At 41.5% G+C, this 26,456-nt stretch overlaps 1 protein-coding gene across 1 annotated transcript in view; it reads left to right on the top strand.

Moving 5' to 3' along the window:
• The first annotated feature begins 7,377 nt into the window (after window positions 1-7,377).
• The window catches only part of LOC109627472 (zeta-sarcoglycan), a 305,924-nt gene continuing 286,845 nt past the window's right edge, over window positions 7,378-26,456 (top strand). The window contains exon 1 of the mRNA XM_069530649.1: window positions 7,378-8,151. Coding sequence (XP_069386750.1) covers window positions 8,113-8,151 — 39 coding nt within the window. The 5' untranslated portion in view covers window positions 7,378-8,112. The remainder of the gene's footprint in view (window positions 8,152-26,456) is intronic.

A 26,456-nucleotide genomic window follows, 5' to 3' on the forward strand; every position in this document is an offset into this window, starting at 1 on the left:
AATCAGCGTCAAGAGATTTGAATTGCGGAAGCCTCTGGGTTTTGTAGTTTTTACATAGATCTGTTTTATTATTAACACACTATACGTCTGGAAGATTATTAATAACAGCATAGTGTTTACACATGAATAATAGTGTATACATTACACTTTGTTTGCCTGAACTGTTTTTATATTTTTATCATTGGTTTAATTCTGATATGTGCAGACACAGAATAATCAACAACAAGCAGCAGCCACTCTTTGTCAGTGATGATTAACTTAATTGATTTGACTGTAAAAAATAATTGAGTACCTAATCTGAGGCTGGATCCCAAACCAGAAACCACCACGTTAAGCTTTTAAATGACATTACATCACATTTCATTTAGCTGACGCTTTTATCCAAAGCGAGGTACAATAAGTGCATCAACCATGAGGGTACAAACCCAGAACAGCAAGAATCAAGTAAGTACAATCTGCTTAAAAAAAAAGCCAAACTACAAAGTGCTACATGTAAGTGCCATATAAGTGCAACATTTTTTTTTAAATTGGTTATTACACATCATCTTAGACCAGACCCAATGCATTCACAGCACGGTATGCAAGTACTAGTGTTTTGAAACAGATTCTGGCAGCCACTGGTAACCAGTGAAGGGAGCGGAGGATCGTGAGTGAACTTAGGTAAGTTAAAGACCAGTCTAGCTGCTGCATTCTGGATGAGCTGCAGCAGTCGGATAGCACTTGCAGGTAGACCAGCCAGGAGGGAGCCTGGACCAGAACCTGTGCCGCCTTCTGAGTGAGAAGGTGAGGTATTCTCCTGATGTTGTGCAACGTGTATCTACACGAGAGGGTTGTTAAGTTGTTAAGCTGTTTCTTAACCAGGCTTTTAGGGCTTCCTGAACAACATCAGCTGACAGAATTATATTTTATTCAACATGCTGACATTTCTGGATGAATTCATTTAGCTATTTTCTTCAATTATGACTCTATTCCAGCCTCAGAACAAGTGACTTACAGAATATTTATCTCTAATTAAGTTACTGGTCTGCAGCTCAGCCTGCCGTTTATCAAAAGTGTGAATGAATGTGACATGTGAACGGAGGACTGCAGAGTTTGTCTCTGTTACTCTCGCTCATATGTTCTGGGAAGGCTGAGTTTGTCACAGACACTTGATAGAGTTAATTGAGGGGGACAAATGATTTATGTGAAACCACCGGGGATACTTGTCTCACGGTGTCTCCATGAAATTACACCTAAGCAATTTGTGACTAATGTTATGCAGTAGATTAACCTGGCAATAAATTTCATATGCATAAAGATTTTCAGGGCAGTGAAGACTTTGGCTTTGTATTTATTTCATATGTAGCTGAGATACAGTGGTGTTCAAAATCTAGTTTTTGTTACATTTCTGTTGTGCAGAAAAGCTTCCTGTTTGTCTTAGATTGCATGCCTACTGAGTCTTTGTCTCTGAGCTGAAAATTAATATTTCTTTCGCTATCGTACCTAGCGCTGAAGATGCATTGATACACCTGTTTGAAGCCTTAAGTTTAAATATAGAATGCAGACAAAAAACATAAAATTCTTACATTTATGTAAGTCAATAGGCATTTTTACATAGACATCAATATTCTGATATTAAACTGAGTAAGACAATACTGTTGTCTGAATATGCATTTTCTCATTACCTTAACCAATATGAGGTAATTCTCATAATAAGCAATATCAAATTAAGACACATGGAGCATTCCAACTCTACTTGCATTATCTGGAAATTGGAGTCTAAAAGTTTGAATGATATTTATACATCGGTCAGTTTCAGTTAAGTTGGCTGCTTCAGAGAAAACCTTTGGCTCGGTTGGGTTCGTACAGAAAACTGAGGCCTGAGCTGCACTCTATTAGAAATGTATACATCGTAATCACATTATAACATCCTAATGGAGTTTTCACAGCACTTTGAGACAACGACATACTGCAGTTAACAGCTGCTTGACAATGCAAGCCCTGGTTCGAGTCTCAACAAGATGGGAAAAGAATGAATTGGAATGATAGCATCGTGCATTGAACTATTTCACACTGCGTCTGTTTTGAAATTCAGGCAGGAATGTTGGATTTATGACGTAATGCAAATAATGTTTATATGTAATGTTGAATAGGAATGGAAAAACCTATTCGCAACTCATATAAACATTATCAAAGTAATGTCTTATTCAGAATATGGTCAATACTCAGATTATTGGTGTCCATGCAAACATAGTCAGTGATTAGTTCCCCTTGTCACTGAACTCATTTCATTACACAACTGGGCATTCGAAGCACTGCAGGTGTGTGCTTATGTATGACCTCAGAAGCAATGTATTCAAAACTCAATGTAACTTGACACTGAGGTAGATGTTAGATTTCAGTGTGTGTGCTGATACGTTACAGCAAAGCAGCCAGTGAGAATGGATCCCTGCAGCAAGGGAGTGAAGGGGGAGAGTGTTAATGACCCAGTAATAGATGTGTAAATGGCTTGTGCAGGGTCTAATGACCTGCTGTAAGAAATGTAAACAAACCTGCAATACTGGACCAATGCTTTACAATCTGCTGTCAAAGAGCTGCGAGAGCAACTCAAACTTAATATTCATTAGACAAGCACACAAATGAACACAAATGAGGAGTGAGGGATGAATGAAGTGATTAAACAACAGACCCACTTTCATACACAAACCCCCTCTTCCTCTTACTCTCTCGCACACACAAGTACACACACACACATGCGCCGCAGAATGAAACGCATGTTGGAATATTAAAGCCAATGCACCGTGAAACAATCAGTACGTGTTGCATTCTTGTTTAACCACAGTTCATTCGCTCTCTAGCAGCTCAATCATGGAAACATTCCCAGACTTGCTGGAGCTTCATTGCAAAATTTGTCAAATGATTCTTATTACATAACAGCTCTTAAAATCCTTAACTTTTTTAATTAAACGGTCATGTAATCAATTTATCTGGGGACATTTTCTCAGTTTAAGTATTACATTTTCTGTCTATGTAAAAAATGTTTAAAAAATGCACGAACTAAAGTACTAACCCTTTTTGTCAATCAACTATTCATGTGACAGACTGTCTTGGGGTGACAATAATTACTAAGTTATTTCGTCCTTATCTTCCCTCGTGGGGCATGAGGCTTCAACCATTTCTCTCAATCTGGGCCTGTCTTGGGCTACGTGTTGCCACCCCCCCATGTTACACCCATCTCTTTTATCTCTGCCATCACAGTTTGCCACCATGATGTTTTGTGCCGGCCTTGTTTTGCAGGTTTTGTCCATGTTTTTTTAAAAGATAGATGTAATTCTAGTTTATGTTAAAGTACTAAAGGTTGGTGAGATTTAAAACATTTTATTGATCAATAAATCAACAATCGTTAAACAATTCTTAAGTTTACAAATGAAACCTATATGACCTCCTCGATCATCCTCCTTAAACAGCAGGCAAAACCAACACTAACCTTCTCATCTCCTTTCTCATGTGCATCCAAATTGTTATCTCAGGTTAGCCAGCTAATGCTAATAACTCATTTGCATGTCCCTGTCAAACGTTGTGCTGCATGACAACGAGAATAATGTGGCCACCCAATGAGCATTTGCTCTCTCTCTGCAGCTAGTAAAGCAAACAGCTGCACTTTGCATTGGAGCAGAAGAATAACGCTCTGTTCATAGCCGAGGGGAGCATTGTAAGCAGGCCGCGGGACAGAGAGAGGGAGACAGAGAAGCCTGTTAAAAGTACAGCATGTTGCAACTGAATACCCCTCACCTCACCCTCCCCTTCCAAACATGAAAAAGTACCTGTGGTAGACTTCAATTGTCATAAAAACTCAAAAAGTGTTTAGTTTGTCCAGTCTGGACTAATGTAAAAAACATGGCGGCCTCCGTAGAGAGGACCCCCTCGATGTAAATCTAAAGTATTTAAATAAAAAGGGCCTTTTCTAGGGTAAAGAAAATTGCAATTCATACAATTTAGATGAAACAAACTAGTGGAAAGGATTATTATACTCTAATTATATTTCTAATTTCTGCCAATAGTTCCCTTTCACCTAAATCTTACACACTGGACCTTTAAAAGCAGTTACTGCCTCTGCACACCTGCATCGTGGTTCCTCAGAGTTGTGGGGCAGGTAAAACAGCGCCACGGGAACTACAGTGCATGGAGAAAAAAAAAGGCTGTAGTGAAAACCACATCTGCCAATTTGAAAAACATCCCAGGGGAAGTGTTGCTCCGTGTGATAATTTTCATGAGCTTTTTTGTGCAGCAAATTACACTCAGTATATAATGCTCAGCTGCCTTTTCATGAGCAGTTGTGGCAATAAAGTTACTGAAATAAGGGAGGGGGTTCTGTTTATGTATTTGCATATCTGGGCAAGCAGCAGAGATATAAAGCCAAGTAAATGAGAGACGGTATGGATGTCGAGAAAAGGGTTTATGGTATTTCAAAACGAAAGGCAAAAGGCAGAGGGGAGATTTTACACAAAGAGAGAGTATGGGGGGGGGGGGGGGGGGGGGGAAGGGAGAGACAGGTGATGTCATTTCCAGCTGGCACAGGACTGGGTGCCCATATCTGAGGTCAGACGCTCCTTAATAAAAAATTACGAGTCCTCAGAAAGATGATTAATTGCCCAGCAGCACAAAGTTTATAGAAAAGAAAGAGAGAGAGAAAGAGAGAGTGGAGGTGGAGGAGGGGTGGGGTTGGTCCCTCTGATACTGAGGAGCAGGAAATAGCTAAAGAGCATGAGTGAGAGAGGGGCTGAGAGAGTCCAACATCAAAAGGGAAATAGGGAGAGAGAAAGAGAGAGATGTGTGGTAGAGAGATATTGGAAACAAATAGAGGGAGGGATGGAGAGAGGCGTGTATTGAGAGAGCTGAGCAAGAAAAGAAGAGAGTCAGACAAACAGAGGACGGAGCAGAGAGAATGAGAGAGGCATTAATATGATGTTCGTTATCTCCGACTCCCTCAACAAATGCTCCTCCGTGGTCTCTTGTGTGCAATTCAATAGAACAATAGCTGTTTGTGTGTGCATGTGTATGTGTGTGTGTGGGGGGGTTACCTATGTGTATGTGCTCATCGAGCGTATCTCACTGTGAATGCATGTGTACACACCAACTCTCCGAGGCAACAGATTCCATTTAACACAAGCACATTCCACACGAAGCCTTTAGGATATCACTATAGCGTAAAGTAGAAAGGACTTGAAATGGTTCTTGATGCGGAGGCTTTGAAGTTGCAGCAGAAATCTTTGAAGACAAGCATGATGAGGCCTTGGAGGAGTCGTCGATCAATACAACAGTGCTGAAAACACACATAGTCTCTGATAATGTAAATTTGGTCAACACCTGATGTTTGGCGTTTGTAGATTCAAGTAATATGAATAGATAATGAATTATGAAAGCATAATAAATCACGTGGTTTGAATGTTCTGTGGAATATGATTGGATGAGGGTGATAATCACATCCCTCCTTGTTACAGCGTGGCTCTGTGTTCTACACTTGGTTAGCAGAGGATGGTCTGAGTCTGTGGGAGAACGTTATTCAGCATATCCTACCTGTCTCTGCTTGCCTGCAGTCATCATATCTAATATGAGAGGTCAGGAGGACAGAAGTGGAAATTTCTGTGAGCAAACTATAACTGGTGAGGAATTTCTGCGCCACAATAAAGTAATCTCTCTCGTCTGTCTTTTGTTGTATTGAATATTTTGATGACATTATAAATAATCTCCTCCAACGTTTTATGTTTTTCAAGGGTAATTCAGCGTATTGTTCTTTTTTAAACACAGTGTTCATTTTGTGTTATTATGATATGTCTCATTGTCCTTGATGAAAAAAATCTGGCATAAACTGATAATATGAGTGGTGGATCCAGGGGTGGGGCCAGGGGGGCACTGGCCCCTGAAGTGTCCCTGTCCTTTCAGAAGTCCCTCTTTTTATACAAACTAGTCACTTACTAACAATGGAAACAATGTTAACAATAAATATGACATTTTGTTGAATGTTTTTGTCTTCTAAGCTTGAACAAGGATCAATTTTCAACATAAACTTAATGCTGTGTTCCCAAGGTATTCCTGTTCCAGCTGAAATCTGATTGGCCCCTAAAATGTATAATGAAATAAGAGTAAAGGACTACTCTTATTTAACCCCCCCCCCCAAAAAAAAATACTAACAATAAACATAACAAATTGTTAGGACTGTTTATTTTCTTTGTGTTTTTTAAGTACACAATGTTTTACAACAATTTTTGAAAATATAATCGAAGATGTGTGGTTTTGCTCCAAGCTATTGAGCTAACAGTCGACAAGTAAAGGATGTAAATATGCACCTTTCTGAATCAGGAATTGTGCCTGGATGTTGGACGTAACCGGCCCATCTGTGTGAATTGGGGCCCCTTTATGGCCTAGATCCAACATTGGATGATAGATTTTGGTCAAACTTGTCACTTACTGAGAATACCTCATGGACTTCTCTTCATGTCTGCTCCCCTCACTGTCTCTTTGCCTCCCATCCTCTCTACTATTTTTCTTACCTCCTTCTCTTGTCATCACCTCCTTCTCTCCCCCTCTCTTTACCTCCTCTTGTCTCCACATGCTCTCCTCTCTTTTGATTTTCTTTTCTTCCCATCCCATCACCTCCCTCTGCTGTCACTGCACCATGTTTGCTCCCTCCCTTTCCTCAGCCATCCTTTTCTTCTCCCCCCATGCTCTTCCCTCATCTTTTCATCCTCTCCTCTGCCGCCTTTCCTCTCCTCATTTTGTTGCCACACTTCACCTCCTCCTATATCCCCTCCATGCTTAACTCCCTCTGCTCTTCACCTCCTCTTCTGTTCCCGCTCCTCTTTCTCCACCTCTCCTCCTTACTCAATAGGTGCATGTGTTTGACAGATAATACAAAGCCCTGGTGGTCGGCAGGCGGCGACACCTTATTATACAGGCGAGAGACGGATGTGTACAATTTATAAATAACTAAAGAAAGAACAAAAGAAAGAAAGTTCGTTTTTGTCATCCTGCTATAATAAATATTCATGATTTATTTATCTGTTATATCTCTCCACAGTCTCAATGTGATTATATTTGTGTTCTATTCAACTGACTGTATCAGCTAATCAGTTTGGTACAGATACACTTCTCTCTTTCTATGTAACTCTCTCTCTCTCACACACACACACACACACACACACACACACACACACACCTCCAGCAGCAGCAGACTTTCTGCAACAGCCTGTGCATTTAAATCTTTCTTGTCTTCAGTGGCAAAGCAGCATTTTCGATTCATCTACTTGATTAGACCCCCCTCCTCCTCTCTCCACCCTCCCACTCTGTCTCTGTCTCACACACACACACACAGTCACGCACGCACGCACACACACACAGACCGGTCAGTCACTGGAACCACATACAGCATCCTTCCTTCTCTCCTCTCGACTCAACTCTGGCAGCTCTCTCTTCATCCTCCTCTCTTTAGTGTTTCTCTCTCCCTCTCACTCTCCTCCCTCTCTCTCTCACTCTCTCTCTGTCTCTCTCTCTTCTTTCGGGGAGAGCTGGTGTCTCTGGCGATTTGCCGCATGGAAGTCGCCCAGGCAAGGCAAAGGAATATCAGCTGTCTGATCCGGACTCCTCTCTCCAGTTGGCCGAGCACTGCACGAGAAGCAGACTCCAACAACAACATACCGGGGATTTCAGCGGGATATAACTGCATCTATCCAACTGCGCACACAGATCTGCAGGAGACAAGTGTGCGCAAAAGCCACAGCTTGAAACACCAGGGTTGCGCACGGCTGTAATTCTCTTGTATTATCCTGTATTCCTTCCACTGCGCGGACGAACCGGGGACCGGAGGTGCTCGCTGTGGTGGTGGGGGCTGACACTTCCACGGGATGGAGTCCTGATTCTCCCACCGGGGAGGAATGAAACTGAGAAAGCCCATCGCCGCCGTGGTGGAATATTAATAACCCGATCCTGACAGTAATCCTGGGGATTTGAGTTTGAGACTCTGAGCATCACAACTTTTTTTTTTTGGTCTCAGTTTTCCTTTCCATCCCATTTCAGTCCACCCGTGGGGACTTGTATTTCCGTGACTGATTTGCAGTATTACTTCACTCTCTTGTCATGGACCGGTCGACGTCTTTGGATATAGAAGCGCTCAAGGTAAGGAAGGCATGAAGCCCGGCATGTGCCCGGGGAGAGAGTTGCGATCCCCCCGCTGGGTGGATGAAAGGATTGATGCATGCATGGATGAATGAATAGCCTGTAGATGACTGGGTGACCTGTTGGGGTACTGGTGATGATGGGTGGTATGAATGATACCAGTGGGTGGCTGGTTGGACTAATCCGCAGCAGTGACGGGTATAATGAGTAAAGCTGCTGGGTGACGGTGCGTGCACGATATCCAGGTTCCTGTTTGGACTTGGTGACCCAGGGGCTCCAGGATGCTGCATGGGTACCAGGGCTGAGACGCATTACACGGAGAGGTTGGAGCAGGAGTACCCAGCTCTATTGCAACCAGGAGCACATCTCTCCTCGCTCCGCCATCTCTCCCACATAGCACTATATGCACAAACCCACACTCTTTATGTTGGAATAAAGGGAGGGAAAAGAGCAGGGAAGCGCCTGTTGTCAGTGTTCGGTGCGTGGGGTGAATTTCAATATGCTTTGCTTGCACGGTTGTTGCAGGGAGCTGCTGTGGGCGTCGGTGGGACATGCACTGTGCAGAGGGTCTGTGTAGAGTGAAGGAAGAGAGGAGACTGTCCTGCAATCCCCCTCTTCATCACTCTCTCACAAATTAGTTTTAAGTGCAGTTCAGTGCGTTAGAAGTGAAATCTTCACCCAAAGCAATTCAATCCTGGAGAGAGTGAATGTTTGAGTGACATACTGAAAACACCATAGCAGAGGTCTATGGGTCTGTGCAGAAGCTCTATGTTGAGAATAGAGACCAGCAATAGTATAGAAGTGTGTGAATTAGCAATAATAATCCAGAAAACTCACCATCACCCAATGCCACATGTAATCCTATACTGACTTTTAAAATATATTGTCAGGAGTCATGGGTGTAAAAAACATCCATGTCTCAGACTATGTGCTGCTGTGTTGCCAATAACCAGTGATTTGATAAATCAGCAAATCAATGAGGTTTCCCAGCGGTTTGACATTTCAAGTAACATTTTATGGGATCACATTTCTGAGAAAGGCATCCTCGATGCTGCGCTGATGCACTGCTCCAAATTGACTTTGACTCAGCCAGCTGGTTGTGGAGCCCAGAGATGGAAATCGGCAATTTGATTTTGAGAAATGACAGCGATCGTTCAACAGTGAGCTCGATGTGCAGGAGTGTGAGAGTGTTTATGGGTTTTTTGTCAACTGGATGGACTGTCTGCTCATTTTTGAAGTCATGAATAATGCCAACCAGGATATTGTTAAGTTAACTGACTGTGTCAGAGAGTGTTACTTAAACCTATACTTATGATATTGTTTACTTAAAGTTAGTGTCTCTCTGTCTTTACTGCTTCACTTTTTCTGATCAAAACTGAGATGTTTACCGTTTTATTATATTGGAAAGCTCTTTATGTGGCCAGTGACAAGTTAAACCTTCAGTAGTTGGGAAATATAATAGCCGTAGACAGAGGCAGGTCGTAATTGCGTCATTATTTTGTGCTGGACACATTTTCACGTAGAGTTTTGTTACCATTTGACGTTGACGTGGTTGAATTTTCCAAAGAATTTGTATTGAAAAAACTGATCTCTGCAGGAGTTGGTAATTTCTGTCTGTTTGAAAGTCTAGTCCAGCTGAACCCTCTGACCCTTCTGCGACATAACAGGCAACACAGAGCTCACATACACACAGCTGCTGGGAGCATTTCAGTGAGCAAGGTTTGTAATTACAGAAAAAAATGTTGTAGTAAGTAATGTGGTAAGATTCATCCCTCTGCAGTGGCATTAAAGGCACTGGCCCAGATAACTGTACTATATTCAGAGCTTAACAAGAAATGAAGAGACGAGCGGGAACGTTAACTGTGACAAACAGCAGACGATGCCGATGTGCTGATTCTCCCTCGCAGACACACACTCTGAGCTTGAGAGCCAGAGCTCATCTACTGTCCATTGAACCTCCACGTCACACACTTGGCCACTCCTCCTCAAAATTCTCACACAAAGCAGAGCCACAGCTACATTTCAAACAATGATATCTTGGAAATGCAATCCCCTTATAAAGAACATTTACCTCTCTGTTAGGCCCTGCAAAGCAGAGAGGGCTTCAGTCGACAGGTGACACTGACTAATGCTACCTGAACACTGCCTTTTCCTTCTGTAAGACCACTTCCTTCCTTGAAGGGGGATTCATAGACTGATCAGATTGAATTGGAAAGGTCTTCACTCTTTCAAGAAGATAATTTGGGGGGGGGTTTACATCTTAATACTGCACTCCTCAAGAAAACTCCAAGATCATGACACGGTGTGTTAAATAGAAATTCTGGCACTTTTCAAACTGATTTCATGTTGTTAATTTTTGGTCCATGGGGCTTCTCAGTCATTCCGGTCACAGTATTACAATGAGTTGTATTTGGCTGTACACATACAGCTATGTACAACCCCTGGTGTTCTCATATCTGTGGCCGCACTGACCACAAGTTAACATTGCACTTGCCATCTTGTCATCTCCCGCATGTACGGGAAACACAATGCTAAGCAGCACACGCTTCCTCAAGCCTTCCAAATAATATTAGCTTTACATATAAATTCTAAAGCTTGTCGCTGTAATGCAAAACTAATGCAAAACTGAACACAGAAATAAACCTCTGGGTTAACAATTTAAACCATTAACTCTGCATGACCTGAGTCTCTGGAGCACAGGTGGTGAGTGCACAATTCATGATGCCCCAAAGTCAGAACAGCAACAATTATGAAAATAACACACAAGTCAAAAATGCTACAATCTTCTTTCACTATTCAATGAAAGCCTCTTGCAGTTTTGAGAAGTGGTTGTATATTAACTGTTGGTGTCCTCAGGCTCAAGTATTATTACCATCTTCCTCTTTGTAAATAAATGATTGACATGATGATCCAAAATTCCCTTAGACCGAAAAAACAAATTTAAGCTGACTGTATTTTTAAAAGTAAAATAGTGTCATCTCAAGTATAACATACTGTGAGTGTTTCTTTGTTTGTCTTTTTGTGCATGATTCTGGCCCACTGGCCTTTCAAACTGGAGACAGACACACACACACACACACACACACACACACACACACACACACACACACACACACACACACACACACATACACATCCAATCTAATGAAAAGCTGGATTTTTTTCCAGTCAGTGCAGTGTGTGTGTGTATGTGTGTGTGTGTGCCTGGCTCAAATGCAAAGAGCAATCATAGGAAATGAACAATGAACAAGGACAACACTGGGACATAGGGAAGAAACTGCATTATATCAAATATACAAGTACTCTGTGTGTGTGTGTGTGTGTGTATATGTGTATTTGACCAAAGGCCTATCTGCTTGTAAATCAGTGCAGGTTTCAATATCAATGGAGCAGTTTAAGTGCTATTGATCTTTAGTAATAGCTGCATCATAAATTATATGCAGTATAATAAAGGCAGTCAGACTGACCCTCTAGATCAGAAGCTTTCAACTTGTAACAGGGACAGGTTGGAAAAGCAAACAGTGGTTTAATATTGGTAACAATTGGTTGACTTATTATTTAACCCTGCTGTAACAAGGTAACCTCAGTTCAGACCTTCACCAAAACAGAAAGCACGAAAACGTTAAAATAGCTCTGTCAAAACCCATTCGTATTTGTGAATAGGTCTGGACCCCTCTGTTCATTTTTGATTAAAAGGGAGCGTTATCGACAGACATTCAAACATTCAGAGCAATGAAACATGTGGCGTAGAACAGGTTAAGAATTTAAACAGACTACAGTATATATAGCAGATATTTGTTCTTCTTTACGAGAAAATATACCATCCAGGTGTTTTCATTTGTCTCCATGGTGGATTCAGTAGGCGACTCCACATCAGAGGCAGCCATCATGAAAATGCTTCAGCAGCGCTCCTGTCAGTTATCGTATTAAACCCGCCTCTTTTTAGTCAAATGGTTGTGATTGGTTTGACCAGTTTCAGGACAAATGGTCTGAACGGGAGGAAGGCCAGACCAATCTGCAAGCCTGATTAAACATGAGCTTGCTAACTGGTCTGGTTTACAGACTACAAAAGCATTTCACATGATACAAACCCAGTAAGATAATTACAGCCATCAAAATTGTTGCTTTATTGCAGAAAACTCAGGTTTGGTCATAAACCATAAACAGAAAACACAAGGAAAAATAAAATGAAAATAATGTTTGATCCAAGTAAATACTTGGTTTATTAGAAAGAACTTATGGCTCTTATTGGACATGAAATAAATCCAAACTTAAACCAGTTGCACTCATCAGATTGCACCTCTGACAACTGAAGTCAAAAACAAAGAAAACAAATTCATGTTAACCACCATTAATATCATGGTAGACATTTGTTGGAGGACCTCAGTGGTGACATTAAGTATGACGCAGTGTGGGAAAAGAACAGAATGGCAATGGTAAAGGAGTCAATTCAGTTTCTAGTGGGTTAACCCATATTTAAAAGCCCCGGGTGTACCCACTAAGTTTGGTGAGAAAGAGATGAAAGGCACTTTGAATAATTTTTTTCTAGCCAGCTGAAATTAAAGTAAGACTTTGAAATAATGTGCCTTGGCTACAGCTGACAATGGCTGCCACTTCCATCGTTTCACAGACCACCTAGTTTTCCACGGTAGAGCGCAACCTGCAAATGATGGTTAGTTACCTGCCAAAGTGGCTGGCAAAGCGCAGCAGCTTATGGTACATGCTTCAGCCAAAATGAACCAGCGTTTTGGATGGTGGCTCCTCTCCCACCCTGGTTGCACTTTTTCACATAACCCCATTTGGTAAGTACCCAGAGCAGCCTCAGTTTTTTTTCTCGCATTTTTGGCCCCTGGACTGGAGCAGTTGAGGGTTCAGTGCTTTTTCCAAGGGCGCTTCAACAGTAGCTGCCGAGGGATGGGAGAACATTACTCATTCATTTAAGCAAGCCAGCCCCACGTCTGCCTCTCTAACCTTCAGGCAAGCACAATCCCTCATATGTGTACCAGCAGGCACTGGTTCAGTCTAACCAAGTTACAAGCACAAGCTTACCACTCATGCACTGATGATTTAATGTGCTGCAGTGTGAAATACATTACATCCTGGTGACAGTCATGTTTGTTGAAGCTGCCAGTGTGACAGCTGCACAATTTGAAAAGTGGGCACCTCACTCGGAGCCAAACAGACTTCATCCCTGTAAAAGCAAAGCTTTCCCAAAACATCTGTATGGACTCGTACTCCATTTTTAAACCACGGCAGACAGGCCGCGATGTATTAGGATGACTGAGGGTGACGTCGCATTAACAAAGTCTCCTCAGGGTGCCAAATGTTTCACAGCTTTGTAGGCAGCCACATGTGGCCTTAACTAACAGGCAGTTTCTCAACCTTTACGAATGGACCCCACATGGATCACAGATATTTAATTAAACACAAATGAATGAATTAAATAAGTCAGAACTTATCATCATTCATAATGTGCAGGCCTGGTCCAAGTGGGTTCAATTATGGTCACAAAGCAATGGTAAAATAAATGTATATATTTTTGTATTTAAGTACTGTAATCATTTTGCAAGTATGAATGTAGTTGAACTTTGAGCACACGGCTGAAAAATGTAGTTTAACCACATAAACTGGTTTGGGCTCTTTATCATTGTTACAGGTATTATAGGTCCCTGCCCCCTGCAAAGCAACAAGCTAATGAACTTGACTTTGAACAAGTTGAACATCTCTGTGTCGACATGTCTGTATAGTAAAGGCAATTTACTGCAGGCTTTCTTCTACTTTTCGTATTTTCTCAACCATTTGTTTCACTCCATTTACACCCACTAGCACACACACATTGCCTGAATCATTAGGAACCCATATTCAAGGTAAACTGTGAAGTCTAGTCAGTCTCCTCTTTGTCCACAATCAGTCATTTTATCACCATTAGCTGATCTCACAGAGAGTACACTGTCATTACACAGTTGTGTAAGTGTGTGAGTGTGGTGCATTTATATATTCATGTATGTGAGAGAAATGTCATTATATCTGTGGCGCAACAGAGTGAAGTTAGTCACACTGTGGAATCCCGTGTGACTGTGTGTGAGCTTCCCACCACTCCACATAATAAAGTGGCTGACGCTAAACTTGACCAGCTGGTCTGAGCAGCATTTATGGAACATACACTAAGATTTCTGCAGAGCTTTCCAAAAGCGCAGGCTGCCGGCCAAAAAGCTGACATGGTCCAGTCTAGACGGCTATATTGTTGCCACAAGGCCTTTGTTTTTCTAATTCCCTATGTTTGGAAAGTGCAATTGGTCATATTGTGATGCAAAGCCCCAGATGGACCAACATGTTTTGCACTGGGCACACAGTAAATTACTAATCTGGCTCCTGATGGTTTAGTCTTTGTAACACTAAAACAGCATGTATCACTGTAGACAAACTTTTTTCTAGTAAAGTGATTGGTGATAGGCACTGCAATACTGGGAGGGCTTGGTACAATGGATTATAGAGCAAATGGGTGCTGTGAAACTCTTGTGCAGTTGGTGCATAGAGCAGCAGTTGTTGATGTTTAAAACACAGGCCTGTGCAGACCACTAAGCTATATGCCATCTATTATCACTATGAGTAAAACATCCAGTAGGCTGAAGGTGTCAAACCAAAGGTTAATGAGCTGTGCACTAAATTTGGCAAAATTTAATTATTCTTAAGGAACACTGGCACTGCCAAGGCAATATTTTACAGAAACCAGTGATTGGTGCCAGTTATGTTGTGTGTTCTGCATGTAAATGAAATTACACACAGAACAATGGCAACGTTCAAGCAGAATTTACTGAGGATGTTGAATAGACACTGGCAGCATCTTCTGAGAAACAATTACTGATTTAGAGGCCTTTTCAAACCCACAGGGAAAAAATTATAGACAGGAAAGTCGTGTGTGGGGATACGCCGGACCACAGTAGAGGCACAATGGACTGCAAAGGTGTTTTGTAAGCGGAGAGAAAACATGATGATGTTGAACTTGGCTCCGGGGAGGCTCCAGGGTCCACATCGGTGTACAGTGGTTATAATTACACTCACACACACACACACACACACACACACACACACACACAGCCCTACAGACCAAGACTTACTGCGAATAGGCTTAAGACAGAAATGTGTGCAGATACATTGACTATACAACCATCCACGTTCACAAACACATATTTGCACAAACACGTATTTGCCTCAGGTGTATTATTACAAACATTGGCCCCTGATCGCCATTCATGGCATTACTAACACACACACACACACACACTATTGTACTTCTATCTTTGTGAGGACATTCATCGTCATAATGCATTCCATAGCCCCTTACCCTTACCATCAAAACTAAATGCCTAACCCTTACCTACATCCAATTCTAACCCTAACTCTAAAACCAAGTCTTAACCCTCAAACAAGCCTTTGAGAAAGTGAGGACAGGCCAAAATGTCCTCACTTTGTAAGGTCTATGCTTTAAATGTTCTTCACAAATATATAAGTACCAGTACACACACACACACACACACATACACACACACATCCTAAAACTCCCAAATGATCACTCAGTCTTAACAGTGACTGATGCTGCACCTCACTACCTGCCACTCAAACCCAACCATTCCTCTGCAAGCCTCAGGGTGTGTGTGTGTGTGTGTGTCTGTGTGTGTGTGACAAAGTGCATATGTGTTTCTGCGTATGTGTGACTTTTTCCCCTCCATCTTAGTCAACCCTGGCATGAGGTCATACTTTTGCATATTATTGCAGTTACACAGTCCCTATCTCACTGCAGTCTTTCTGATGCTTGTGCGGGTGAGAGCTCAAGAGCAAGCGAACGTGTGCGTTCCCAAAGCTTATGTATGAGTATGTTTCTGTGGTGGACAGCAATATGTGTTCTCTGCAGAAAATCGGAGCCTATATGTTGCAGCTATTCTTGCACCCTGTTCCTCCCATATTTGTTATTTTTTCTTGTAATGATTTTTCAAATGTTCGCACCACAGTCCTGTTTTCACTGTTGTTACTCTCTATGCTATTTTTCCAGTGTATGCATTCATGTGGGACTTAGCACTAGCTCTTTAAGTGACATCTCCTATACTCCCTGTTGTAGCCAAAGCAAACTAACTACAACAATAATTAAACAGCTTACTCATTTGAAGAGGATAAGTTTCCCTCCCTGGTCTACGTAAAATGTCAACTTGAGGTGTCTTTGGCTTAAGCCATCTTACCAGCTAAAATCACAATGTGGCGCTGCAGTAGCTAAGTTCAGAGAATAGCTTAATGAATGAAAACTGTTAAATTCCAAAATCGGAAGTGTAAAATACAAGCTGAGCGAGCGCTCCAAACAGCTGAGCAGCTCCAGCTCTGTGTCCATAATTATGCTGCAGTTTACTGAAATCATATAGTACTGCAGGGTAGTCTCAAGTAGTCAGACAAGCCTCACTGCCATTCGGAACACATGGAGTTCAAATTGAAAAATTCAGAGACAGATTACAACACTGTCATTATTCCTACACATCATTTTATTCATGCCAAAGGTAAATCTCTGTACTGAATTCAAATTGTTGTTGAAACACAAATGTGAACCTCAAGATGCGGCTAGAGTTGAGGTCAGAGGATCACCACCCGGAATTTCTATGTAAAACTTCAGGCAAGTCCATCCAGTAGATTTTACTATATTTGACTGGTTAAAGATATAATGTGTAACAGTTCTTGATTAAAATGTCTACTACAGACTTAACCTAAGTTATATATTTTAATGACTTGTTTACTTACATTATTCAAAATGTTTCCAACAATATTCAAACCCAGAGTAATACCCAGTTTTACCACTGGATGTTTCATTTTGGTCACCTTTAGAATATGTCATATCCACTTTACACCTGGCTTTCCGCATCTCTGCTATGACTTCCATGGAAATTCATCCTGTAGTTGTATCTCACAGAAAAATGTCAGTCTGAACTGACCAACCAACACTGCCACCTCAACAGCCACAAGGCTAGCATGGCTGAAACAAACCTTCTCCTGAGAAGATGGTGGCAACAGGTTTTATGAAGATACAGTATATCCCTGTAAAAGAAATACTTGTATTTTTATAATAAAACCTTTCCTACACTCTTGTAAATAGTTTATGGAGGAGCAGTATTTATGTGCTGATTCAGGCAGTGCACAGTAGAATGCCTTGTCGGAAAAAATGAGATTTCAATACAGCGATCAAGGCTCATTGGCAATAGTCATCCTTGATATGTCAAATTGGTTGATTGCACGGCCATGATTTAACTTTCGCAGTGACATATAAATGCTTACAGTACATTAACCGGCCTGCCAGTGGCACACTGCATAAAGCCCTGATAATATAACAATCTGAAGTGATATTTACATGACTGAGGATATGCATTTGTCCCTTTGGATAATTTTTGTAGGTAAAGAATTTTGTCCCTGCCCATATATGATTGCTCCATTTCATCTGCAGCCTTAATCCTGGCTCCTGCCACAAGCCTGTTCGCTCCATATAGAGTATTAGACTTTAACATGAGGTGTATCCCACCATGAAGGGACATTCAAATCATTTGTCATTACGTGTGCTGCTGCAGGCTCTGTCCCCCTGACCAGCAATGACAAGTTAATAGACTGCTCTGCACCGTGAGGCTAAACCATGGGACTTGCATCCATTATTAATCTCAGTCATTTTAATTTTCCCCCCAAATTGCCATGATCATTTGGAGATTATTGTAAAACGACGCAATTTGTCAACAACGTTATAATGTAGAATTAAATTATGCAACAGTGACAAGGTAATCATAATCTGCTAATTATTACTTGCTCCTGCGATGACAGGCTAATGATCACCTGTGTTTTCGTCAGTGACACAAATCAATGCCTCTTTATTACGGCGTCGGTGCAAACACAGGAGTTGATTTAGCACTTTTTTAACGTTGATTATAAATGGAAGTGAACACTTTTAGCTTCAGGGGCACGTTTGCCATGTTCATTAATGTTCATTGTCTCTAATCTAGACAAGGCTGAACTTTAAGGAAAGGTGGTGAAATGCCTAAAAGAAATAATAACTTTGCATACCTTGATGCTGATGGCACACAGTACTTCACTTATTTTTAACCAAAGGACGAAAATGCTCAAGATGTTCTTTTCAATCTACATTTATGACCACATTTATACTGTACTTCTCTCATTTGAATGACCACTCAAAGCTCTTTACACTGCAAGCCACATTCATCCACTCACACACTCCTTCAAAACGCCGCTCTTTTCTATCACACATCACTCACACAGCCGTCAGAGGCTATTTAGTGTTTAGTGCATTGCCCAAGGACACATAGGCATGTGGGCCTAGAATCGAATCACTGACCTTCTCATTAGCCGACAACCCACCCTATACGTCCTGAGCTCCAGCCAATCAAAATCTACATAGCCCTCAGTAGATAAGGGCCTTATTGCACCATTTTTTCTCTCCCGTCTCCTCAACCTTCAACTCACACATGGGGCATAACCTTTACTCTGCAATAACATTTAGTTTGTCATTTCCCTGCAGCAAGCCGGCTATCATGTGCCCCAGCATAGCTATCATTTACTGGGACCGTGGAAGTGACAGTGGAATGAGAGGCTAATATTCATCTTGTCCCGTCTGTCACCCACCAAACCACAGCTGCTGTTGACACTCTACTTACATGAACTCAGCATGAGATGACAGTCGAGGGAAGCGTGGGTTGATTTTTAGCCAGGGTGATAATTGGTTCTGCCAAGGAGGTTATGTTGTCATTGCTGTTTGTCTGACTGTTTGCAGGATTACGCAAAAAATTGATAAACTGATTTTATTGACATTTGGTAGAAAGGTAGGTTATGGACCATGGACAAAGGAGATTACTAGATAGGATTTTTTTTTTACATTTTTAAAGATTTCCCGGGGAATAATTGTCTCTGACTCCGAAAATTCAGTTGGAACTACAACTCAGAATGTTGGCAAAAAATTTGGTGCTGACGTCAGTACCTTCGAACAAATCAACATCATTTTACAATCGGTTCTAAATAGTAGCTTTTAAAAGCAACTTGTCAACTTGTGGCACTTTTTTCCTTATCAGATGTAAGTTCTAGGTCTAGTTTCATTTAGTTTAGTAAAAAGAAACATCTTCAGCTTTATTTGTCTTTGTGCAGCCAAGCACAGATGTTCTGCTGGTTGGACAGTACTGCATGTCAGAAATATCAGTGTGACATGATGTGAATCATGTCTGGAAACAAACATGCACTGCAGCAGTCAGCCATGTGCCCTCGCTCCCTCTGCATCATTGGACCTACAAGCTGTATGTGTCCCAGCAGTATAGTGCAGCATCTTTACATTACCCTAGCAGCAGCACAGTGCATTTATCTGCTAGCTGTATCTGCCTTCCTGTCTCTCACTCCCCTGACAAGTAAATCATTTCCTCTCCTGCTGTGACAGCAAAATCCCGATGTCTGTCACCTCTACAGGTCAGAATGGGCCACACACACACAGAACACACTCACACATATAGTACACTCCGCCAAGCAGAAACAAGCAATCACATTACACACACACACACTGGCATCCACGCGCATACACACACACACTTTTGTCGGAGGGGACTCGCTCACTCAAGGGCAGAGCAGTGTCACCTCATCATGAGCCAAATGAAGCAAGAGTGGCAAGCAGAGGAAGAAGAAAAGAGAGGAGATGGAGGGATGGATGGAGCGAAACGACAGAACAATATGGAGCGGGATGAGTGGAGTTATGTACCGGCGAGGCGACCGACACCAGTCGCCAGATTTCAGGGGCATGAAATAGGCTTGGGGAAAAGTGAGGGACTCAGACAGAGGGAAACAGAAAGTGAGGGTGAGGAGGATGCTTTAAAAAGTGAAGAATGAAAAGAGAAACTTGTTTAAAAGAGGGATATTAAGTTTTACAAAACTGTACATTGCACTTTCAGCTGTCAATTGAATGCATGTAAGGTTTTCAGCGTTGTTATGAACTTCAGCATAAACATCCATTTATAACAAGTGTTCATGCTCAGTAACAGAATAACAGGGGTTATTGTGTGCCAACCAGTCAACTGAAATTGATGACATGATCATTTTTTGTCCCTTTTTTTGCCATTTCTGTTATTACTGTGATACTGTTGTGTTTCTCTGATTTAATCACTTTTTGTTGCTTGTTCTGTTTTCACACTGCAGAACTGAAATTTAATTCTCTTTTTTAATGGAGAGATGGGGTAAAATAGACAATAGGAGATGTAATCATTTTGTGTGTGTGTGAGAGGCAGACAAACAGTTTGTGAGAAACCAAACTACCTTTTCCTCCAGCTCAAATTAACATTCTTTCTACATCACACTGCTTCTTTATTTCACCTGGATTACATTTGCACCTGATATTGAAATACGCTGTATACGCATATAAAATGCACTGTGTGTCTATCCTGTGTGTCCATCCTGTGTGTCCATCCTGTGTGTCCAAGTATCAGTATCCTAGCAAGTGTGCTGTCGGGTGCTTTTCTGATTTGTGAGAGTGATGTAGCTGACTGTATGTACATAAAGATTGATATTCACACAGTGCGTGCACACTGCACAGATAGATCATGCATTATAATAATGCATGCTATTTAATATTGCGATCTGCACTTGTGATTGACTCCAGATGTTCTTTGATTTGTTGAATCTCATTTAGAATCATTTAGATCTACATATATTGTAATTACACTTTCATCTCCCACAGCTCATGTTAATGTTAAAAACTGGGCGCATGGAGGTGAAACAAGTGAAAATGTAAAATGCAAAAGTAAAAAGCATGACAGTGGATGTGTAAGAGAAATGAATCAGAATGGGAAAAGGTCCTTGTCGCCGCCTGTCCCCGTCATTTAGGAGTGAGGGAGAGAAAGAAAGAGGTAGAGAGAGACGGTGTGATGGAGAGGAGGACAGAGGGCTGTGTTTCGCCTCACGAAGCCACAGATGGTGAGTAATGATAATGCAGCGATAGACAGAGGGCAGAGAGAGGATTGAGGAGAGGAAAGAGGGAAAGAGGGAAGCGAGGGGCACAGAGAGGTTTAGACGATGCAGATAGAGAGGCTGAAGTGGGCAGACAAAAAAAGTGGCCAGAATGAGTGGGAGAGATCAGAAATCCAAAGTGGTGGAAATGGAAAATGGATAATGTTCTCTTGAACCTGTAAAATTGACACCAGAATGGCATCACCATCGCCGAGACGCAAACCCTGGAGATTTGTAAAAAGCTAGCTGGGCTGCGTGCCAAACTCAAGCCAGATATTATCAGGCAAATTGACTGAGACGACGTAAACTGACAGCTAACATAAGCATGTCTCTTGTATCCAGTTTGATGCCCTCTTTATGACTGTTAGGGAAATGCAATCTGTTTCCACATATGGTGTTTGGATAATGATCAATCTGATCATTGCCTTTGCGTTTGCAGCTGGTATTTATTTGTCTCCGTACTGTTTTTCACTGTGTGTTATGCAGGCACTGGGCTGAATGGAGGCACTGGCAGCTTGAATAAATGTGGCAGGTGCTTGTTATAGAGATGTGAGACTGGAGCCTTGATTAAATCTTCATTTTAAACGGGCAGTCATCGTTTTTGAAGGAGGCTTCACATAAGATGAACACGGTTACACTGTCCTCGCTGAGGATGAGGGGGAAGGAGCGGCGGCTGGTGGGAACAGACCACACAGGAGTTTTACCGTGGCTGGCCAACTTCAGAGTGAAGCCTTGACCAGAAGGCACAACTCTCTCTCACAAGTGAGAACACAAAGTACCCAGTGCACACACACATTCCTGGCTGAGATCTGACCCCCCCCACTGAGGTGGTCTGGCATCAGATCCCTCTGCATGTTGATGTTGACTGAGCCGTGTGTGTGTTTACACCTCAAGCTGCATAGGTTTTCATTTTTGACAAAAATAACCAAATCAAAATATACAACAGTATATTTGTTGATATGGATGAAATAAAATGGCACATGACGGGAATATGCATTGAAATCACATTTTAGTCACTTCCTCCTGCATTTTTCTGATTTACAGTTAACGTCTACTCCCAAAGCAAACAACCACACATTAGTTTGTATTAAAAATACATGAAGGAGCATTCAGGATTCAAGTCTCTGTTTTCTTAAATTTACTGTCTCTTGCATCATTTTGTATAATTTAAGTCAGAAAATTAAATTTCAAATGTGACAAAGGGTTTGGAGCTGGCTTTGTAACCTCAACATGAGCATCACAAATTGGACGTCACCGATGACTCAGCCCTAAAGTACATGATTAATGATCTTTTATATAAGCCACATATTTTGCTCATTACTTTATCAAACTGCAATACCTGATCTCACTATTTGGTCAATTTCAGTCCACCACTTTCCAGACTGAATTACTGTACTGTATGTAAACAGCTATTGGATGGATTCCCATGAAACATATGGTGCACAGTATGGAGCTACTGACTTGGAGATCCCCTGACTTTTACATCAGTGTGAGGTTGAAAGTTTTGGTTTTAAATACATCTTCAACTATTAAATGGTCGGACAACAATTGTTGGAATAATGACATGAGTATTGATGTGTCTTACGGTAAGTACACCAACTACACAGCTAAAGACTCTTGGGCCTCTATTCTAATGATATGAACAAGGTGTAAAACACATGGTGCACGAGCATTTAGAGTTTAGTGTTCAAATCACACGGCTTGCAGATTGTTCAGTAGTACCGTCTATGATAAATCATTTGTGTGTTTTGGTCGTATCATGGAATAAACCAATCAGACTTCCGCTGATTTCAGACCAGGTTTTTGTTGGTCAAAACCACAATTGCTTTCATTGCCTGAAGAAAGCAATGCTCTAACAATGCACTTGGCCTTCTACAACTGCCTACATGCCCAGTGTGCTTTGATGGGTGCAACAACATCAGCGCTGGAAAGGCAAATCGTAACCGTGTCAGTATCTGGAACGAGCAAAGGTGCTGCTTTGGACCAGATGTCATACAGGGACCTTAGTCTTGTTATGTCCTACATTACATGAACACAATCACACGTGTATGAGTAATGAGCGAAGATGTGGTGGTCACACGTAGAAGCTCCCATGTTTGACCTTCCTTGACCCTTTAAAAGCAGTGTCATGACAGGTCTAGGAATGCTCCCTTTGTGTTCTTGTGTGCTGTGTGCGTGATAGATTGTGAAATGAATCTTCCATTCAGAGATCAGTAGAGTTTGACGCAGAAAGAGTTAAACAAAGCAGCAACACACATGCCGGACCCTCGGTGTGCAGTGAGATTTTAGTAAAGCACAGAGCTTGATCCATGTGCTGCGTCTCAAGCTTATTACTTCTCAAATGTTTGCTCTGAAATAGCTTCACATTGTGTTGGGGCCACAAAAGAAAAATTGGAATTTGTGAAAAACATTTCCTTTTATGAAAAGAGTTGAACTGTGTTATTGTGTTGTTTTGTTGAGATTCTCTTGATCTTATCCTTATACCTGCTTTTGATGTTTGGTGTTTATTCGTCTGTGCAGTGTGTGTGTGTTTGTGAATCTGTGGGTATGTTCCTGCATTTGAATGGTTTGATGTCAGCTGCTTGTTCTGTTTGTACAGGATGAGCTTTTTCCACCTTTCTCTTCTCAGCATGCAGGAAACACATTTAAACTTTTATAGACCACAGGCGTTCTCAAATCAAAATCTCCACCGTCCACCACCACTTTTTCAGTGTGTTCCGCACTGGAGTCGACTACTTTGTCCCAAATTTACCCCGACTCCACTACGCAGAAAAGAACCTAGCGCAATGGAACAGCAGCCACTTGCAATAACAATCTTTTATAAAGATTTACATTTGAATAACACTTTCTGTTTCAAGGTGACTGTGTATATAGATGGACGACATCCCAGCTCCCCAAACAAAAATAGAGAGAAAAGGAACTGAAAGGAACGACCTATGGTATGAACGATCAGCATCCCCGGGAGATTCACTGATTTGAGATTCAGGTCTGTTGACAAGCTGTATATAGGCTGTCAACTCTATCATGACAGCAACATCACCACCTGGATTTAAGCACAGGATTTCACCTCTTCATTTTCTGACCTAAAAGAAAACGCTCAGCTCCCTAAAAGTGAAGCCAGAGTTTCTCAATATAAGAGCACTTATGTGCACATATGCGGATGTAGCAGTGGCAAACCCTCACCTCCCATTTGCTTCCATTCTATGCAAGCAAAGGGCAGAATGGCAGAGTAACACTAACTCAGCCAATAGATACAACATTTGTGAGGTTGACCTAGCTGTTAGCTGCCCGCTACAACCCATTTTCTTCTCCTCCTCCTCCTCACCAACAATAACGCCAGCATCTTCCTCTGTTCCTCAATGTAAATTTCTCACAACCACAAAAATCACTTGTCCAACAACCACGTCAACAGACTAAGGACCAACTGACTTCTGTGTGTGTTACATCCTGCAAAGCCCTCATTCAGCTAGCGATGACACATAATTATAATTGCCCTGCATATGCACATGTGTGACCATTCCCAAAGAAATAAACCCTGCCTCCTCCATGTTCCTGAATGGGACCAGGACCAAACTAAAAAATCAAAGTACATGTAAAAGTAACCCTCTCAAAGAGCACTTGTTGCTGAATGTTGTTCTTGTCATGTTGAAGTGTTTTTTTCCTGGTAAGTTTGGTTTAATTAGTAATTTGATGCTATAAAAATACATGATCGGCAGTTGCAACTTACTCGCTCGAACGCTTTGGTTGGCAAGATCTCGATACCACAGCTCTATATTTAGATCGCTACTGTGCTCTGGCTCTATATGCGCAAGATGGAGTAAAAACATGTCTTGTGCTGAAAGCCGGTAAACTCAAGTTCAAGTGTGCATATTAAGACTGATTTGCACAGGATCACACTTGAAGAAATGCCATATATATTGAGTATTCTCCCTATATTATCTTCCAATTAATTACCACCACACCGTGCATACAGGATGGCTAATAGATTAATAGCTAATAGATTTCATACACTAGCCAAATCACTAGCAGGTCTGTTTCTTTTGAAAGCTAACAAGGCGACCTGTGAGAGTGAAAGACTCAAAACAAACTTCAGTCTTTTCAACTAAATCCTTAAATGAAATCTATAATTCAACCAAGTTTAATTTATACCCGAAAAAATATATAGTATTTTATAGTAATATATAGTTACATAGTATTTCAGGTTTTAAATGAGGTTGTGTGGTCCTATGTTTGTGTGGGTGCTTTCACAGTTACCAAGCAAATCTGTTTATGTCCATGTTAGGCTTAACACAGAGGCTGTCTGTTCCCACCACCACTCTCTGCTACATTTCCCCTCTTTTCATTCTTTTCATTGCCAGTTTCAAACCTATTCACTTTATTAGAGGCAAACAGAGCAAAGAGTCAAGTGAAATAGCTTTGATGTGTAATAGATACTCCGCAATTCCTTGTGAGGTGCCTGGCTGCAAAAAAAAATGGTGTTCTTCCCCCCCCCCCCCCATTCTTCATATCGTTCGTCCTTTCTCGCTTTCCTCTTGCATACTTTTTGTCTGTATTGATTTTTCCTCCAACTTGAAAGAGGCCGCAGATAGCGTTTTTATTTGATGTGTCTGTGCCTCGAAGTCTGTGCCCATGTTGCGTCTTGCATCCCTACGCTTCTACCAGATTCCTTTCAAGGGCATCACGCATACAACCTTTGTAATTTTACCAAGAAGACGCTGTCTTTGGCATCTTCCCTCCATTTGAGACTCATGCCACAAGAAAGGAAGTGGCTTCTTTGAAAAGGCCTACAGAGGTTTCTCTTCTTCTTTTAACCTTTGCAGTCATGAAGGGGGCATTGATTGCAGCAGCTAACTGACTCTCAGAAGCTGAGGTCTGGAAACCAAATAGTGCTGATGACTTTAGATGTTTCTTGGAGGATAGCGGAGAGAGCAGGGCAAGCTCTCAGAAGGAAAATAAAAGCAGAAAGCTGGACCTCTCTGCCCTGCTTGTATTTGTTGAAAGGGAACTTGTGACTTTTGCTGTATCTATCGATCTGTCTTTGTTACAGTGAGAAAGGGCGCAGAATACTAACACATACACAGCCTACATGAAGATAAGATAGGATCAGAAAGTAAACATGCAACAGTGTAACCAGAATATAGACAGCCAAAATATTACCCAGAACCACCATTGAATTATTTAACACTGTCATAAAATCAGATTGCAGCTTGAGCCTGACAATCTAATTGTTTGGCTAACTTGGAGCTAAACCTCTATGGAAATGGTTTCACATGGTCACTGATTATAAACTA

This window comes from Paralichthys olivaceus, chromosome 8 (assembly GCF_024713975.1).
Source record: "Paralichthys olivaceus isolate ysfri-2021 chromosome 8, ASM2471397v2, whole genome shotgun sequence".
Lineage (NCBI taxonomy): Eukaryota > Metazoa > Chordata > Actinopteri > Pleuronectiformes > Paralichthyidae > Paralichthys > Paralichthys olivaceus.